This window comes from Haliotis cracherodii, unplaced genomic scaffold, assembly GCF_022045235.1.
Source record: "Haliotis cracherodii isolate W230 unplaced genomic scaffold, xgHalCrac1.p SCAF_10, whole genome shotgun sequence".
Classification (NCBI taxonomy): Eukaryota; Metazoa; Mollusca; class Gastropoda; order Lepetellida; family Haliotidae; genus Haliotis; species Haliotis cracherodii.
The window spans coordinates 14,764,297-14,782,214 of NW_027266265.1; the positions used below are offsets into that span (position 1 = coordinate 14,764,297).

The following is a 17,918-nucleotide window of genomic DNA, read 5'->3' on the forward strand; positions in this document are numbered from 1 at the left end:
ATTCAACAAGTAATCGCTAAAACATATAATACTTTTGTCCCACTGTCAAAAAAGAGCCTTCTTTGTAAATTATTCGCTGCTGCGTTGCTGTTACTGCGATCCTTCACTCAACATGGAGGACGATCCAGAAGCTGAGGTTAGAAAAGTCGTCGTTCCTGGCAAATTTCCCATTAAAGTAACAAAATGGAAAGTCAGGAAGGGAACGAGTATTTCAAGGGGTGTGGTGCTTGCACTGTACGATGTACTGAATCCGCAGTCAACGCAGAAAAATGTGAAATTGAAGTCTTCCGATGGCGGTATTGTTCAATCCGTGGAAGTGGAAGAAGGAGAAGAAATTAACCCTGGGTATGATCACTGTCAGCTACGCAGTCATTCCTGATTACATTTCATACACCAAACACTCGTTGATAAACAGATTAGTCTACATTTTGTAATTGGAAACACTTTATCACATTTTGCGCATTCATATAATCCTGCTTGTTTGATTATGAATGATTGCCCCAATATTTGGAGACAACTTTGACATTACCCCATATAATAATCGAATTGAACGTTAGGAGTACAGGGCCCTTTACTGGGTGCTCTTTTGCACATTTCAATTATGGGGCAATTTTTGACTGAGGGATTTAAAACCAGAATGGCAACACATTTTTACCTGTAACTGCAACAATTGTTTTTCTTACGTTGTTACTCCAGACAGCTATTGTTAATCTTTTAGAATAAATATGTCCACACATGACTTTTCAAATTCATCCACTACATTTTCATCACATCAACAGATTCGGGTCTATCGGAAAACCGGAAACACAAATTGTCACATATTTTTCATTTCATAAAGATTAAACAAAATTATTGATCTTTTAGAGCGCCCTTTTCAAAATGAAATATTTGTTGGATTATTCCCTTCAGTAAATCTTGATTGTCATGGCATCAATCAATTTGTTCAAGCGACAGACAGGTTACATAGAACCCAGAGTTGTTTACTGTGGCACAGCATTGTTGTTGGTTAAGGTTTACACCAAAGGAATTTTAATATAAATCATGTAAAAAGCTGTCAGTCAAGTGTTAATTGTGGGAAACAGAAAAGTCTCAAATAAATTTAGTTATTTTATATTGCGCTCATTCCTGTAAGAACAAACTTCCTGTAAGAACAAACTTCCTGTAAGAACAAACTGAAAATTTACTGACCCCTTAAACTAATTGCATTGCCTGAAAATGTGTGTATATTTCAGTGAATTTCTAAAAATCTTTCTATTTTATGTTCTGGTTTCAAGATGATGAAAATGTTTTGTTGATAAACTATCCAGAGTTTGTTTTATGTAGGTCCTTGTTGCTGACATTTGGCAACTCGTCAGTGGAGCCGTGCAGCCATCCAACAGTCATGAAGGACATGTGTGCCATGTGTGGAGCTGACTTGAGGAGGTACTGCCACTACAGGGACCTGTTTACAAAGTTATCTTAGTGCTAGTGGAACTCTTGTATGCATCTTCCCCATGGTGATTCTAGGTTAGAATAGGTCCCCAGCAACCTATGCTGATCGTAAACGGACCGCCTCCATGGTCTAGTGGTAAAGCGTCTGCCCGGAGACGTTTTCACTAGTCGGCAATAATAATCTGCTACAGAGTTTCATCTACTTACTGCTGAAGGTGGTTGTCTGCAAGTAAATGTCAGCAGTCCTTCCTGAATATTAGTCGTCTCAGCAGGGTCAGTAATTGGCACTAGTCCTATAGTCCTTGCCAAACTGGCCAGTCGTTAAGGTATCATAAGGACTAGTAGAAATTTACCATTTTTAAGGGTTTTGCTCTCTGTTATCATTATGAGGACTAGTGGGCTAAAAATGTTAACTTCTACCCCTGCTCAGACAAGCATACTTTTGAACCCTGGACTGCAGCATTAAATGATAAACATTTGCTACATTTTTGGAGGCATGGTTGTACCAGTCGTCTGAGGCATCAAAATTTCGCTGGGTAGAGTTTGCATGCTTGATACCTATGATCATGGATTCAAATCCCATATTCACCCTGAGTATGTTTCTGCGTTTGTCAGCACCATACCTCTGCTGGTGGGTTTCACCAAAGGGAGAAATGGTTAGATCTACTACACTTTTGGTTTTCCTCCCTGTGAGTCAGTGTGACTGCAATACTGTTCAAAGCAGCGATAAACACAACTCTGTCCCTTGTGCTACATCTCCTACTGTGTACCTGCAAACTTGCTTCCAGCACCTTTGTGGGTTAACCAAGGGTCACATTCTGTTCATAGATTTTGCATTGTCATTGATTACTTTAAGATAACTTTATGGAGCAATATCTTGGTGATGTCTTGATGATGAGTTTGCAAGAACAAAATATTTAATGAATTTGGACACAAAATTACATAATATTACAGATGATCAATAAAAGTGCTCGGTCACCACCATACAACTGTGTCAGCAGAGTAACAGAACAATTGGTCAGGACAGGTAAATTCTAAATAGTATGCATGTTATACATTGTTGCAAGATGGTCATGTTGGATTCTTTTTATACATTTTCATATTTTTGAAAATCAAATGGATATTGGCATTATGAGAGGGATTTATGCAGTTGTCATTCACTTCCTTCATGATGTAATGTCTGTGTAATATGTATAGATTATTATTACTTAAGATTATGCTGATTATTGTGTGGCCTCTCAGTCATAGCATGAATGTATGTTTGCAGTGAACTTGGCCTGGCGGGTGAAAGAAAGGAAACTGTGACAGCTTCAGTAGCAATGGTGCACAGCATACCCGAGCTCATTATTAGCGAACAGGTAGTACAATTAAGTTTGACAACAATTTGAAGGTATATCATGGTGGAATCAATACAGCAAGAAACTATAAACTTCCTTGCTGCAAAAGATAAATTTGCTACTTTGGAAAAGTGGTTTGTTGGTTGGTTTGTTGTTTAACGCTGCACTCAGCAATATTCGAGCTATATGACGGCGGTCTGTAAATAATCGAGTCTGGACCAGACAATCCAGTGATTGATAGCATGAGCATCGATCCACACAATTGAGATCGATGACATGCATCAACCAAGTCAGCGAGCCTGACCACCCGATCCCGTTAGTCGCCTTTTACGACAAGTATGGGTTGCTGAAGACCTATTCTATCCCGGAATCTTCACGGGTCATTGGAAATGTGGGAGTTTGAAACTGTAGAAGTATCAATCCAGTGGTTTGAACGATTTGTTTGTTGATGTTACATTGATTGGGAGGCATTGTCATGCATGGTTATACTTTATAGCAATCGTCTCTTCATTTTAAGGATGGTTCATGATAACTACTTCACACAGTGTTTTCTTCAGGGTATTCATATTATACAGTGAGAGAGTTCGATTCCTTTCATTGGTACATCCTGGAAGTTTCTGTTCTTTTATATGTCATGGCTTTTTTGAAAATGTCATTGAAGATCCGGGGTACAATAGGTCTTCAGCAACCCATGATTGCCGTGAAAGGTGACTGTGCGTATTGTAAGAGGCAACTAACGGGATCAGGTGTTTAGGCTCGTTGACTTGGTTGATGCATGTCATCGTATCCCTATTGCGCGGATTGATGCTCATCATATCAATCACTGGATAGTCTGCTCCAAACTCGATTATTTTTAGACCGTCTTCAAACAGCTCCAATATTGCTGAGTGCGGCGTTATACAACAAACAACCAAACAAACATTCCCACTAGATTTTATTCATTACCATGGTTAAAATGTGTTAAAGTTTAGCTCCCATTTTCAGCAAGCCCTGGAACTAGGCCAGGAGGATGAGAACCGTCTTCTCAAAACTCGCAAACTGGTTCTACTGGTGGATCTTGATCAAACACTCATACACACCACCAATGATAACATCCCGGCCAACCTCAAGGTAGGTTATCTCCCTTTGTCAGTGTTTGTTTTGTTTCGAGTCATATTGCTGGGCATGTATCAAAGTTCCAACAGTGTCTCAAAGATCCAGTGACATCACCTACGCTGTCATTGTCATTGAATAATAGAAGTTTAACTAGCATTAACTGAAGAGGACAGATCACTGATCCATATATTTTGGTAGTGACAGAATTTAGGTTGACATGAGTGAGTTGGGTTTAACACCACTTTGAACAGTATTGCAGTTATATCACAGCATGTCAGCTTTATGTGGGGGGAAAGCCCAAAGTGAGGTTGATATGATGCATACTTGTTCGATGCTGAAGATCCTAGGTATTGTTTTATGATATGCTCAGATTCATTGTAAGTTACTTTTCGGGTTTTGTTAGAATTATCGCTAAGTGGAACTTTGTTCGAGTATGAATTTAGGTTTCTGTACCTAGAATTATTTACTTACAGGGCGTCAGTCACTTCCAACTTTGGCATGGTCGCAACTTGCTGTGGTATCACACACGGTTCCGACCACACACCAGGGAGTTCCTGGAGAAGATCTCCAAGATGTATGAGCTCCACATCTGCACATTCGGTGTCAGAATGTACGCACACACCATCGCCCGCCTCCTCGACCCAGACGAGAGGTTTTTCTCCCACAGAATTCTCTCTAGGGACGAGTGCTTCAATGCTATGTCCAAAACTGCCAACCTCAAGTAAGTTGTGATCAGGTACAGACCGGTACAGATTAGTACAGTCTCTGCCTTCCTAGAGTTCTTGGCTTTCTTATTAAGAAAATGCCCCTGTGGGGATTGCTGCTTAGAATTGGTCCCCAAGCTACCCAACCTGGCCGTAAAAGACAACTAAATTAAATAGGAGAACTGGCCTGATGACTTGATAGATAACACGTCATTGTACCCTTAAGGCATATCGACCCGTGAAGATTCGGGGTAGAATAGGCCTTCAGCAACCCATGCTTGCCGTAAAAGGCGACTATGCTTGTCGTAAGAGGCGACTACTAGGATCGGGTGGTCAGGCTCGCTGACTTGGTTATTGTATGTCATCGCATCCCAATTGCTTGGATGGATGCTCATGATGTCAATCACTGGATTGTGTGGTCAAGGCTTGATTATTTACAGACCGCCATCATATAGTTGGAATATTGCTGAGTGCGGCGTAAAACAACAAACCAACTAACCATTCTCTTTCTGATTAAATCCTCCTTGGGGCACTTATTGCATTTTCCTTGCTCAAGAAAATCTACATGACATAGTTGTAACCATTTTCCTTAATAAAAAATGTTACCACACAAAAAACTTCGTTTTTGTATGATATACGACCACCCTTACGGGGCCTCACCACCAACGGCGCCTCACGCCAGGGGGAGCAACTCTCACCCAAATCACTTTCCTTATGTCATCTGTAAGAGACAGACGTGTTGATTTTTCACACAAGACAAAATAAGAGAAATCTATCGTTCGACAAGAACCATGGCTGACCAAACTGTATGTATGGTACATTTCTTTCATTGCAAAGGCGTAATACCTTGCATTGTGAAGTTATAGAGTTGTAATTGACGCCACGTGCACGGTACCTTTGAATTCAAATGGCCGTAATGGCGTCCATATTGTAGTTCCACGGGCTGATACATGTAACACCAAGGCCATTAAGAAACGGCTTGGGGTTTTGTTATATCATACAGCATTGGACTACAATGTTTTCCTTTACAAAACCCAAGGTGGTGTGTTAATTTATAAACTACACTTACCTTTTTTACGGGTTTTACACCTTAGCGCGTAACACGCCCCTTTGGTGTTATAGTTAAACTACGACATTGGCTATTAGTATCGCGTTACAAATCGCTTTCTACATTACGCCTTTGCTTCTAGTTTCACAATTTATGCACGTATCTTTCCGATCTTTATATCGCACTGATACACGTTAATACCCTTCCCGCCCACCTCAGAAATTACGGTCTTGTTTACAAAGACCTTCAAACTGTGTACGGGTTGTTCTAAGACAGGCACGAAAGCTGCCTGATATGTCTGGCGGAGGACATTGCCTTTACCCCCCAAAAGAGACAAGTTGACTTGTTCCACTTTAAAGAGGTCTATAAAGGCGGGGGTAGATATCAGATCTACTAAGACATCCCCGCCCCCCCCCCCTCCCCATCTAAAAAGGGTAAAAAACCTGCCGAGATTGTCTCCCCCGCTCCCTCTCCGGGGGCCGGGGGAGAAGGCTCGAGGGTCCCCGTAGTAAGCACTGCACCCTCTCCTGCACTGTCTTTGGCAGACTGTTCTGCGTTACTTAAGTCGCCGATGGCGTCGATGATGGAGGAGGTGAAGTCTCGGCTCCGGAGGAGCTACGGGCTGAGCCTTCCCCGTTGTCGGCGCCGGACGCGGCTTCGAGATCTGTGTTATGCCCGGCGTTGGCCGAGGCAGGCCACTTGATCTCGGGGACGATCCGAGACCGGGCTTCGGCTCCGGCTCGAGGTCGCTCCCCAGCGGAGGGGTGGCGGGCGCCGGCCCGTGCACTACCGACGCACAATTTTCCCTAGCGGAGCCAGACGCCTCTTCCGAGGCCGAGGCTTTCACTAGTGGATTCGTAGCCCGGAGCCAGGGGGGTTCCCTTTGTCTCGGGGACGATCCGAGACCGAGCTTCGGCTCCGGCTCGAGGTCGCTCCCAAGCGTAGTGGTGGCGGGCGCCGGCCCGTGCACCACCGACGCACAATTTTCCCTAGCGGAGCCAGACGCCTCTTCCGAGGCCGAGGCTTCCACTAGTGGATACCTGCCCCGGAGCAAGGTTGGTTCCCTTTGTCTCGGGGACGATCCGAGACCGAGCTTCGGCTCTGGCTCGCGGTCGATCCCCAGCGTAGTGGTGGCGGGCGCCGGCTCGGCCCGTGCACTACCGACGCACAACTTTCCCTAGCGGAGCCAGACGCCTCTTCCGAGGCCGAGGCTTCCACTAGTGGATACCTAGCCCGGTGCCAGGTGGGTTCCCTTGAACCTCCGGCACCTCGGCACCGGGACTCGGCATCGGGCCGGGTGCAGAGGCACGTGCGGGACAGGATTGTCCAGGTACTGCCTCAGGTGGCTGCGCCCATGCCAGAGTCGGAGACACCCAACTTGACTAAGGTCAAGCAGGGCCGGCTGTTGCCCCCCCTTTCCCGCGTGCGGTGCGGAGTTGAAGGCTGCTTACATATGCTTCGAGGAGCAATATCATAATGCATGCCAACAGCTCCGTGTGTCCGTACACTCCGCGTATCTGTCGGCTGTACAGAGGGAGTTAGCGGGAGAGGGGCCGGTCGACTCTTCGGAGTTGGCCGCGCAACTAACGGAAGTTCAGTTATCTTACACGGGACGCTATTCGTAGCTGTGCCTCGCAGATGATGTGCGCTGTTATGGGCATGCGCAGGCGGTGGATGTCGGTATCTAAATACTCGACTTACACATGCCAAGACTTACTTGCTTTGCCGTATAAGAGGGTGCCACCCTCTTCCCTGGGGCTCAGCAGGTGGTCCGAGAGGCCGCTCAATGGTATACTTCCATCAAAGACTCATGAGGTCATGTTGGAGGTACCAAGCGTTAAAACCACGTAAGCGGGCCTCTCCAATTGTCCCCCCCTACGCTAACGCACGGGTCAGACGTCCACACCTGCTTGGAAGCCGCCGCTTCCTTCAGGTATAAGGGCGCCGGGAGGAGCAAGAGAGGCACGGGCCGGGGCAAGGCAGCTGGTCGAGACCAACAGCTTATTCGCGGGGCTGGGAACGATGGGTTCCCATTAGCGCCCGAAGAGCCCCGGGTGAACCCACAGTCGCAAGTTATCGAACTGCCGACAGCCGGGATTCACTGCCTCCAGCCGGATGTCCCCGTAGGCGGCCGACTGGCTCTATTCCTGAAGGAATCGGAGACAGTTACATCACAATCCCCGGACCCCGTCCATTTTAAGGGATGGCCATTTGCCTCAGTGGAAACATCATCCGCCCCTCCCCTTCTCCGGGATAAAGCACACTCCGGTGCCTGCTACCCGAGAGAAGGCGGAATTCCTCCGTGCCGAGGTCGACGCACTTATGAAAGCTGCGATCGAACCGGGTCCCGAGGGACAGGAAAGCGAGGGCTTCTACTCGACTTGTTTCCTAGTCACCAAACAGTGATCTCGCCTGTCGAGACAGGAGAATGGCTAACGTCAATAGACTTAAATACGCCTATCTCCACATACCAATACACCCCGAGTTCAAGAAATACCTGAGGTTTTCTTTCGACGGGAGGTGTTATCAGTTCAGGGTTCTACCATTCGGGATCTTCACGGCCCCGAGGGTGTTCACCAAGCTGATGTTGAGTCCCGCCCAAGTGGCCAGGTCAAAAGGTCGGTTCTGCCATCCGTACCTCGACGACTGGTTACTAAGAGCTCTATCGCAATCCCTGAGTCAGATAGCTACACAACAAGTGATAGATATTCTGATCACGCTAGGGTGGATGGTCAGTCTCAAGAAGTCAGATCTGAGCCCCACTCAGAATCTAGTCTTCCTAGTGGCTAATTTCAACACGGTGAGAGGACGTGTATCTCTGTCACAAGATATCAAGTCCCTTAAGCGCAAGTCACACTGCTCGTACATAGCTCCAGTTACTGGACAACATGGCGGCGACAGTGGATTTGGTCTGGCGGGGCGCTTGAGAATGAGTCCCATTCAACAAGCACTCTGTCGACTTTGGGCGAACTCGGAAGATCTCGAGACTGTGCTCGAGACTCCGTATTGGCTCATTACACACCTCCAGTGGTGGACCGAGGTCGGGAATCTGTCCCGGGGGCTCCCCCTCGACACTCCCGTTCCGTCTCTCACAGTTCAAACAGACGCGTCACTCTCCGGCTGGGGAGGCGTTCTGAATGATCACACTGCCTCGGGACTATGGTCCCAGCAGGAGATCAAACTGCATATCAATGTGCTAGAACTGAGAGCGGTCAGGTTGGTGTTCCAACGCTTCCCGGGTCTGCTTCGTGGCCAAGTGGTTCGTCTAGAGATGGACAACCAAACGGCGAAGACTTACATCCGGAAGCAGGGGGGAACGGCGTCTCCGTCGCTTCGACGAAAGACGTGGCAGTTCCTACTATAGTGCGACTTGCAAGATATCAGGGTGCTACCTGTTTATCTCCCGGGGGTGGACAACGTCCGTACGGACGCTCTGTCTCGCCGGATCCTCGCTCCTCACGAGTGGAGGCTCGACCCGGGGATATTCGGGATTTTCTCCCTGTTATACAGGCCGTTACAGGTGGATCTGTTTGTGTCTGTGATGAATCACCAGACACCAACGTTCTGCTCCCGAGTCCACGACCCAAGGTCGGTGGCACCGGACGCCTTCCAGCTAGATTGGACGGACAGAATTCTGTGGGCATTCCCCCCAGTACCTCTGATTTCCAAGGTCCTGTCTCAGCTAAGCACTCAGCCTGCGCGACTAATTGTGCTCCTGGCACCTCTTTAGTCGGCGCAGAGTGGGTTTCAAGTAATACTCAGGTTTCTGTCTCAGCCTCCTGTTATATTACCTTTATGACCGGACCTCCTATCCCAGAACGGGGCACTCCACCCGAATCTCAGGATTCAATGGGTGGCTTAGCCACTGTCAGGAATCGCCTCCAGAAGAGCGGTATTCCTGCACGAGTTGCAGACACAATACTGGCTTCGCGGAGAGATTCGACAAACGTTCAGTACGATAGATAGGCCTGCTATGCGCCCTGGTGTGTCGATAGAGGGATTGCAGATCTTTTTTTCTGCAGATCTCGTATCCGTGATTGAGATTCTCCAGTCGCGACTAGATGACGGCCTGGCCGCATCAACAGTCCGGGGTTACTCTACAGCTATCGCAGCTTTTCACGTCACTGTCGACGGGGCACTTCTGGGTGCACACCCATTAGTGCAGCGCTTTTTAGCAGGTGTGGACAGGATCCGACCGCCAGTCCGGCGGATCAGTCCCCCTTGGGACTTGTCAATCATTCTCGATTGGCTGTCCGGTCCTTCCTTTCGGGATCTGTCGTCTCTCTCTCTTCAGCTGTTGAGCTGGGAGACGGCGTTCCTTGTGGTGGTAACGTCCGGCAGACGGGTAGGCGACATTCGTGTTATGTCAGCCGATCCCGAAATAACTGTCTTCCATGCGGTCGATAAATATCACCGGGACAGAGTCAGTTTTCGACTACCGGACTCTTACTGTCAAAGGGTCGCACACGCTTCCACGTGAACGGCTCCTATTGAGCTACCTGCTCTTTCACAGCCTTCCTCGTCGGGGACCACTGCAAGACATGCTCATGTCTTGGATGTCCGCACGACTCTCATGGCCTATATCAGCAGAAATATTGGTGTCCGTAAGGATAACCAACTATTTTGCTGTTACGGCGGTAGGAAGGTTGGCTCACCTGCGAGTAAACAATCTATCTCGAGGTGGATAGTTTCAACCATTTGTACAGCGTATACGCTTACAGGCAGGGACCCCCCTACCAGGTTGAAGGCTCATTAGGTTAGAGCAGTGGCTGCGTCAAAAGCGTACGCCGCGGCTCTGCACATTGAGCAGATCTGCTCCGCGGCTATTTGGAGCCAGCCGAGCACGATTCATCAAACCTTACCAACTCGACAAACACTCAAGCGAGCGTACTCGGTTTGGTCAGTCAGTTCTCCGAACGGGGCAAAGTTCTAATCTCTAGCCGATTGAGCATTCGAGATTTTAGACAGTCCTCCGGTTATACTGCTCGGTAATGGTCCGGGTTTTATCTTCTGCGGTCGATAAATATCAGTCCTTACTACTCGATAATACTCGTATTTTGCGCACGCGCTCCTTCGATCCTCGGGGACCCTCTGGCCTAGCTCAGCGCTGGTTATGGTCTCTCGTGATCTACGCCCCTATATCACTTGTTCAAAAAAAAAGTGTGGGGGTGGGAGGTGTTTCGAGTTCTCAACTTATGACAAGCCGCGAAAACAGGCTTTATCATAATATATGGTCGACCACGCCCTGTCTATAGCCCCCGCCTTTCGACGGTGGTGCCTCACGATAAGGTTGGTTCCATTTATTGAACTCAATATTTTATTCTGTTGAATAATCAAATACGATGTATTTATTTACGCCTGTTGCTGACGGATGCCACTTCCTAGATTATCTTTGGGAGTCTGTCCTGATGCAATAAGTGCCCCAAGGAGGATTTAATCAGAAAGAGAATTTTACAAACCTGTAGAGGTAATGAATTCTCTGATGAAATCCTCCTTGGGGCACGGCCACCCACCTCCCCACATTCCGTCAGCATTTGACATATGGAAAGTGATTTGGGTGAGAGTTGCTCCCCCTGGCGTGAGGCGCCGTTGGTGGTGAGGCCCCGTAAGGGTGGTCGTATATCATACAAAAACGAAGTTTTTTGTGTGGTAACATTTTTTATTAAGGAAAATGGTTACAACTATGTCATGTAGATTTTCTTGAGCAAGGAAAATGCAATAAGTGCCCCAAGGAGGATTTCATCAGAGAATTCATAACCTCTACAGGTTTGTAAAAATCTGAAGGCATATCAATCAGTGGATTGTCTGGTCATTAATCTTAAAACCTAGTGAGACCTCTGTGGTCTAGTGGTAGAGCGTCCGCCTCAGAGCAGAAGGTCCGGGGTTCGATCCCCGACTGTGTCATACCAAAAGACGTTAAAAGAAGGTACTTGTTGTTACCCTGTCTGGCGCTCGGCATTAAGGGGCTAAAACAAGGACTGGTTGGCTCGGAGTCAGTATACTGTGTCTGAGTGGGGTATTCATGTTAAACTGCGGCATGGTATTTCAGTGAGCTAGCACTATAAATTGGTACAGTCCGGACTAGTGCAAGCAGCCACACAAACACACACACGTACATGCACGTCGCTATATAAGTGCAACAATTTTGGACGCGACGTTAAACCCAATGTCACCTCACCTCACCTAAAAGACGGTGACTTTACACCTCACCTCAACTCACCTCACCTCACCCAAGGTTTGATTATTTACAGACCTTCATGGTATTGCCAGAGATGACAACCATGACGATAGCGGCAGAATTCTTGCAGTACTTTTTGCACCATGTTCTGCATTGTGAAATAAACTTCAAATTTTGTCCAAAACATATGTGAATCATTTTCACTATCTATATTGACATCGCTAATCCATTACTTTCAAGCTCTGTACATCAAGTTATTGCCTCCTTCACCTAAGAAACTCAGTACATTGTCAGCTGGCATGACAAGGCATGGATTATTAAAAAAAACTGACTTTGAGAAACTGGTTTTCGTTGACAATGATTTCCATTGATGATAAATATAGATTTGTGTTCCTTACTCCATTATTATTCTCTCCCTCTCTCCGTCTGTCACTTTTCGTTTCCGGAGCATAACTCAGAAACTGTTAATATTTTTTCATGAAACTTTGCAGGTCTGTCAAGTACATGCTGAACTGGTGCCTTTTGCTATTTAGAAATTTTAGAATTTTAGAATTTTTTACGTTTCCATGGCAACAAGATGGACTTAAACTTAAACTCTTCTTATTTTTACAATTTCCATGACAAGTTCCACCTCGGTTAAAATAGGTTAGGGTTTGTTTAGATTTAATTATGTCATAAATTCTGCAACAGGGGCGGGGGATATAGCCACGTTAGTGGCAAACTCTAGTTCCAAATTGTTTTGTTTCTGCCATTTACCCAGCACAACCTGCCACAAGTGTTTAATGAATCATGACCAAAGCAAATGAGCCCTGACTTGAAGTTATTGCATTGAAGATTTTCCTAGTTATTCCGGTTTCAGCAAATGTAGGGAGTGGATTCCAATGGTGTTTACCGGTACTAATTTGTTTTGGTTCTCGACCCCATTTGGGGGTTGTCATCTGGGGATTTTGTAGACCTGCTCAGAGGCAGAAATGAACTACAGGGCATTTAGGTGGAGACCTAGATAAATCCCTGGCATATCTGTAAAGAATCATGAGATAACATTCTGTATTGAAGTTCACATTGTTTGTGTTGAGTAGGTAAGGTGAGAGATACTCACACATTCTAGAAGTATCATCCAATGCTTTGCAGCTTCATCACCGGACAAGGGAAACTGTTGGTCAGTTGGCGGATACACCTGCACTTTTATGTGAAAAAGGAGAGGTGTTTTGGACCAATCCATCTGTAGTTGTAACAAAAGAAACCATGGCAATATGACCGGAAGTGGAGTGTTATCATTGATAGTACACTAATGATGTATTGAATCATGCATCTTGATTGATGTGTACCAACTCACAGGTGCCCTGAACTACTTACACCTTGCACAACACGATGCTTGAGAGTCTCCTGCCTGTTCTCTCCTGAGTGATATGTACTGGTAAACTTATCAAGGATGTATATATATCATTGTTCTTCCTTTTCAGAGCCCTGTTTCCATGTGGGGATTCGATGGTGTGCATCATTGATGATCGGGAGGATGTGTGGAACTTCTCGCCAAACCTCATACATGTGAAGCCTTACAGATTTTTCCAAGGAACTGCTGATATTAATGCGCCACTAGGACTCACCAAGACTGAGAATGATGGCATTCCTATAACCCACAGAGTTCGGAGGGCCTCCGATTCTCAGGATGAGCAAAAGGCAAAGACTGAAGCTGTAGAGGGTGAAAGTGCTGATGTTGAGATGAAAGAAGTAACCAGCAATGACACCAGCAGTGCGATACAGATTAATGGAACTGTCCCGGAGAAGTCTCACACAGAGGGTAAATCTGACACTAATGACAATACACCTGAGGCAGTGTGTCAGGAGAAAAGCAGTGAACAGAAAGGCCCTGAACCTTTGGCATCAGCAGTAGTGGACTCCAAAGAAAACGCCAAATCACTCAATGATGATTCTACTGAGACCACAGTAAAACACACATCACTTGATGTTTCTGAGACCACAGTAAAACCCATATCAGTTGATCATGATGCCACCGACTCCACAGTAAAACTCATGTCACACAAAGATGTTGCAACTGACAACACAGTAAAACCAACATCACTCAATGATGATGCAACTGATCCCACTATAAAAGCCAAAGCACCAAGTGATGATGCTACTGACCCCACAAAAAAAGCCATAGTACCAAATAATGACTCAAATGACTCCACCATAAAACCAGATTCACCTGGATGTAAAAGTGCCACGGCTGATAATACAGAAGTCTGCAAGGAGACCCATGGAGATGGACTCTCTGATTCTGGTGATGCAAAATCAAGCGAGAAAGAATCTACAAGGAGTGTTAGCTTTAAGGTTGATGATGAGGAAGAGATAGAGTGGGACGATGAAGATGATTACCTGTATCATTTGGAGGAGGTTCTCACTAGAATACACACAGCTTTCTATGACTTGTATGATCAGACAAAGAATAAAGTGTCTGATTCCAAACTTCCAAATCTCAAAGATATTATTCCCTATGTAAAACGGAAGGTGCTAAAAGGTTGCAGCATTGTGTTTAGTGGTGTTGTCCCTCTTAATATGCAGCCTGAGAGGAGTCGGGCATATCTTGTTGCCCGTGCCATGGGAGCAAACATACAGACTTCAATTGTTGCCAGAAATGGAGATAAGAAATCTGAAGGAACAACTCATTTAGTGGCAGCAAAGCCAGGAACAGCAAAGGTGAATGCAGCTTATAAGGTGAAAGGTGTGAAAATTGTGAATGTGAACTGGCTATGGTCATGTGCTGAACGATGGGAGCGCGTGGAAGAGAAGCTGTTCCCACTTGAAGAACCTACAGCCACAAGTTCTGGTCCGTGGAGTTCTCGTGATGATAGACAATCTGATCCTACTACCTCGAACCCAAATAAGCGGAAATCAGAAGATATGAATGAAGACTTGGAGTCATCTGATAATGCAGAAGTAAGAAAAAAAAAGTCCAAGAAGGCCAGATTAAAAGACGGCGACGTAGATGCTGTGTTTGGTCCAGGGACGAGTGGTGGTGGTGCTGTGGCAGGACCTTCAACAGGAGCTGGGGGAACACGGAGGAGAGGCAACAAAGACAACACCCCTTTTTCTTCCTCCTATAACCCTCTGTTATCATTCTCAGATGAAGACATTGAATTCATGGACAAAGAGGTGGATGAGACTATGGAAGAGGATGGTAGTGACTCGGAGGAAGAGGATGAAGAAGACCGGGAACAAAGGCTGAGAAAGTCAGTCCTTGGAGATGTTTCTGATTCCAGTAGTGAGGAGAGTCTTGCAGGCGACTTCCCACGCGGTTGGAACGTCCGGAAGCGTTCTCCATCAGGGGACAGTGATGAAGAGAAGAAGAACAAGCCTGTGGATGAAGTAACCGAGTCTGATACAGAGTTAGAAAGTTATGAGAAGACTGTTGAAGCTTTTTCTCCTGAAAAGGATATGTCAAGTGAATCTGGAGAGTCCATTGGATCTGTGGATGATGAGATCGCTGATGCTGTAGAGAAGGAATTTCTCTCCTTGTTATGACTCGTTCAACTCCATCTGACTTCCATGCTGCCACAGGAGGGTTGATGCTCAAACAATTTTGTCATTAATAACTTTTGGACAGGACAAGAATATGAATTGCACAAAAATTGAATATATATATATATATTTGTATTTTTTACTGTAAATGTGACTGAGTTGAGTTCTTAGAACTTTAAATGTGGGTTGCCCAGTGACGAATGCTTGACTTGTCACACCACAAACTGGATTTGTTTCCCTACATTGGTAGAATGTGTGGAGCCTGTCCTTAATGCTGCCCAGAGGGATGAGGCTGGCTCATTGCTGTAAGCCGTGAAAAACTGTACTCACACACATCATGATGAGCAAACCCATGAAAAGTGTTTACTTCATGTTTCATTTTGGTAATTTGGTTTCATACAATCTGCCATGATCATACAGATTGTAAAATGATGAATAATTACATTCAACATTAGTTGTGGTTGATCCACAAACCAATACTCTCAGCAGGTAGAACAAACCCTGTTACCCTGTTAATCATCTGCAGGATTCACTTTGGTTTAGAGGTTTGAGATGTCCCAAAACGAGACTAACGGGATCGGGTGGTGAACTTGGTTGATGCATGTCATCGTATCCCAATTGCGTGGATTGATGCTCATGATATCAATCACTGGATTGTCTGGTCCAGACTCGATTAGTTACAGACCGCCCTCATATAGCTGGAATATTGCTGAGTGCGGCGTTAAACAACCAACCAAACAAACTGTGGTCAGTACAGAAATGTGTGCTTCCCTTCATCATGTTCTTGTTGAATTGTCGATGACAGTAATGTCTGTCTACAAGCACCTGTTGTGTTAAATCATCAACTAGTAGATGCCTGCTAGCTTGTAGTGTATGGATGAAGTGAACTTCTGTTCTGTGTTCACAGTAAAGAAAACAAGACTGATTAGTGGCTACATGCCTATGCCACTATATTCTCCCCATTGTGCTCTGCGAGCTGCCAGGGTATGCCACTACCCTCCAAATTGTGCTCTGATAGCTGCCAGGGTATGCCACTACTCTCCCCATTGTGCATTGCTAGCTGTCTGGGTATGCCGATACTCTGCCCATTGTGCACTGCTAGCTGCCAGGGTATGCCTCTACCCTCCCCACTGTGCACTGCTAGCTGTCTTTGATGCCACTACTCTCCCCATTGTGCTCTGCTAGCTGCCAGGGTATGACACTACCCTCCCCATTGTGCTCTGCGAGCTGCCAGTGTATGCCACTATCCTCACCGTTGTGCTCTGCGAGCTACCAGGGTATGCCACTACCCTCCCCGTTAAGCTCTGCGAGTTGCCAGGGTATGACACTACTCTCCCCATTGTGCTCTGCGAGCTACCAGGGTATGCCACTACCCTCCCCGTTGTGCTCTGCGAGCTGCCAGGGTATGCCACTACCCTCCCCGTTGTGCTCTGCGAGCTGCCAGGGTATGCCACTACTCTCCCCATTATGTTCTGCTAGCTGCCAGGGTATGCCACTACTCTCCCCATTGTGCTCTGCAAGCTGCCAGGGTATGCCACTACTCTCCTCATTGTGCTCTGCGAGCTACCAGGGTATGCCACTACCCTCCCCATTGCTCTGCGAGCTGCCAGGGTATGCCACTACCCTCCCCATTGTGCTCTGTGAGCTACCAGGGTATGCCACTACCCTCCCCATTGTGCTCTGTGAGCTACCAGGGTATGCCACTACCCTCCCCATTGTGCCCTGCAAGCTGCCAGGGTATGCCACTACTCTCCTCATTGTACTCTGCTAGCTGCCAGGGCATGCCACTACTCTCCCCATTGTGCTCTGCAAACAGCCAGGGTATGCCACTACTCTCCTCATTGTGCTCTGTGAGCTACCAGGGTATGCCACTCCCCTCCCCATTGCTCTGTGAGCTGCCAGGGTATGCCACAACCCTCCCCATTGTGCTCTGTGAGATACCAGGGTATGCCACTACCCTCCCCATTGTGCTCTGTGAGCTACCAGGGTATACCACTACCCTCCCCATTGTGCTCTGCTAGCTGCCAGGGTATGCCACTACTCTCCCCACTCTGCACTGCTAGCTGTCTTGGTATGCCACCACACTCCCCATTGTGCTCTGCGAGCTACCAGGGTATGCCACTACTCTCCCCATTGTGCTCTGCTAGCTGCCAGGGTATGCCTCTACTCTCCCCACTCTGCACTGCTAGCTGTCTTGGTATGCCACTACTCTACCCATTGTGCTCTTCGAGTTGCCAGTGTATGCCACCACACTCCCCATTGTGCTCTGCGAGTTGCCAGGGTATGCACTACTCTCACTTTTGTGCACTGCTCTCACTTTTGTGCACTGCAAGCTGCCTGGATCTGCTGTTGTGATTTTTTCACATTGACCATTTGAGATATTTTTCGTCAAGCTGTCAAACCCCCAAAATCTTTGATAATGTCAACGAAAACCTTGTTCAATGATGTACTATGTGTTCTATTAATTTATTTCGAATTCATGCAAAGATTGACCATAGAAATGGTCAGTTTGATCTGAGGTATTTTTAGACTTTCTACATTATAAAATTGTGAAATATTCTTCTTTATGAAAATTAACATTTCTAAGCAATATATCAACTCAT

General features: G+C 46.5%; 1 protein-coding gene across 1 annotated transcript; it reads left to right on the forward strand.

Annotated features, from left to right (window-relative positions):
- The first annotated feature begins 111 nt into the window (after window positions 1-111).
- On the forward strand, window positions 112-17,055 carry LOC139454098 (RNA polymerase II subunit A C-terminal domain phosphatase-like). The gene is made up of 6 exons (XM_071235598.1): window positions 112-345; window positions 1,324-1,422; window positions 2,699-2,789; window positions 3,753-3,878; window positions 4,337-4,584; window positions 13,257-17,055. Exons 1-6 carry the CDS (start codon window positions 113-115, stop codon window positions 15,316-15,318), a joined length of 2,859 nt encoding a protein of 952 aa, XP_071091699.1. The 5' UTR covers window position 112; the 3' UTR covers window positions 15,319-17,055.
- Window positions 17,056-17,918: the final 863 nt, after the last annotated feature.

Bases quoted from the DNA above. Each gene is read 5' to 3' on its own strand.
- LOC139454098 (XM_071235598.1), top strand. From the start codon at position 113: ATGGAGGACGATCCAGAAGCTGAGGTTAGAAAAGTCGTCGTTCCTGGC. The intron at 1,423-2,698 runs GTACTGCCACTA...GTATGTTTGCAG, and splicing joins TGTGGAGCTGACTTGAGGAG to TGAACTTGGCCTGGCGGGTG. The intron at 4,585-13,256 runs GTAAGTTGTGAT...CTTCCTTTTCAG, and splicing joins TCCAAAACTGCCAACCTCAA to AGCCCTGTTTCCATGTGGGG.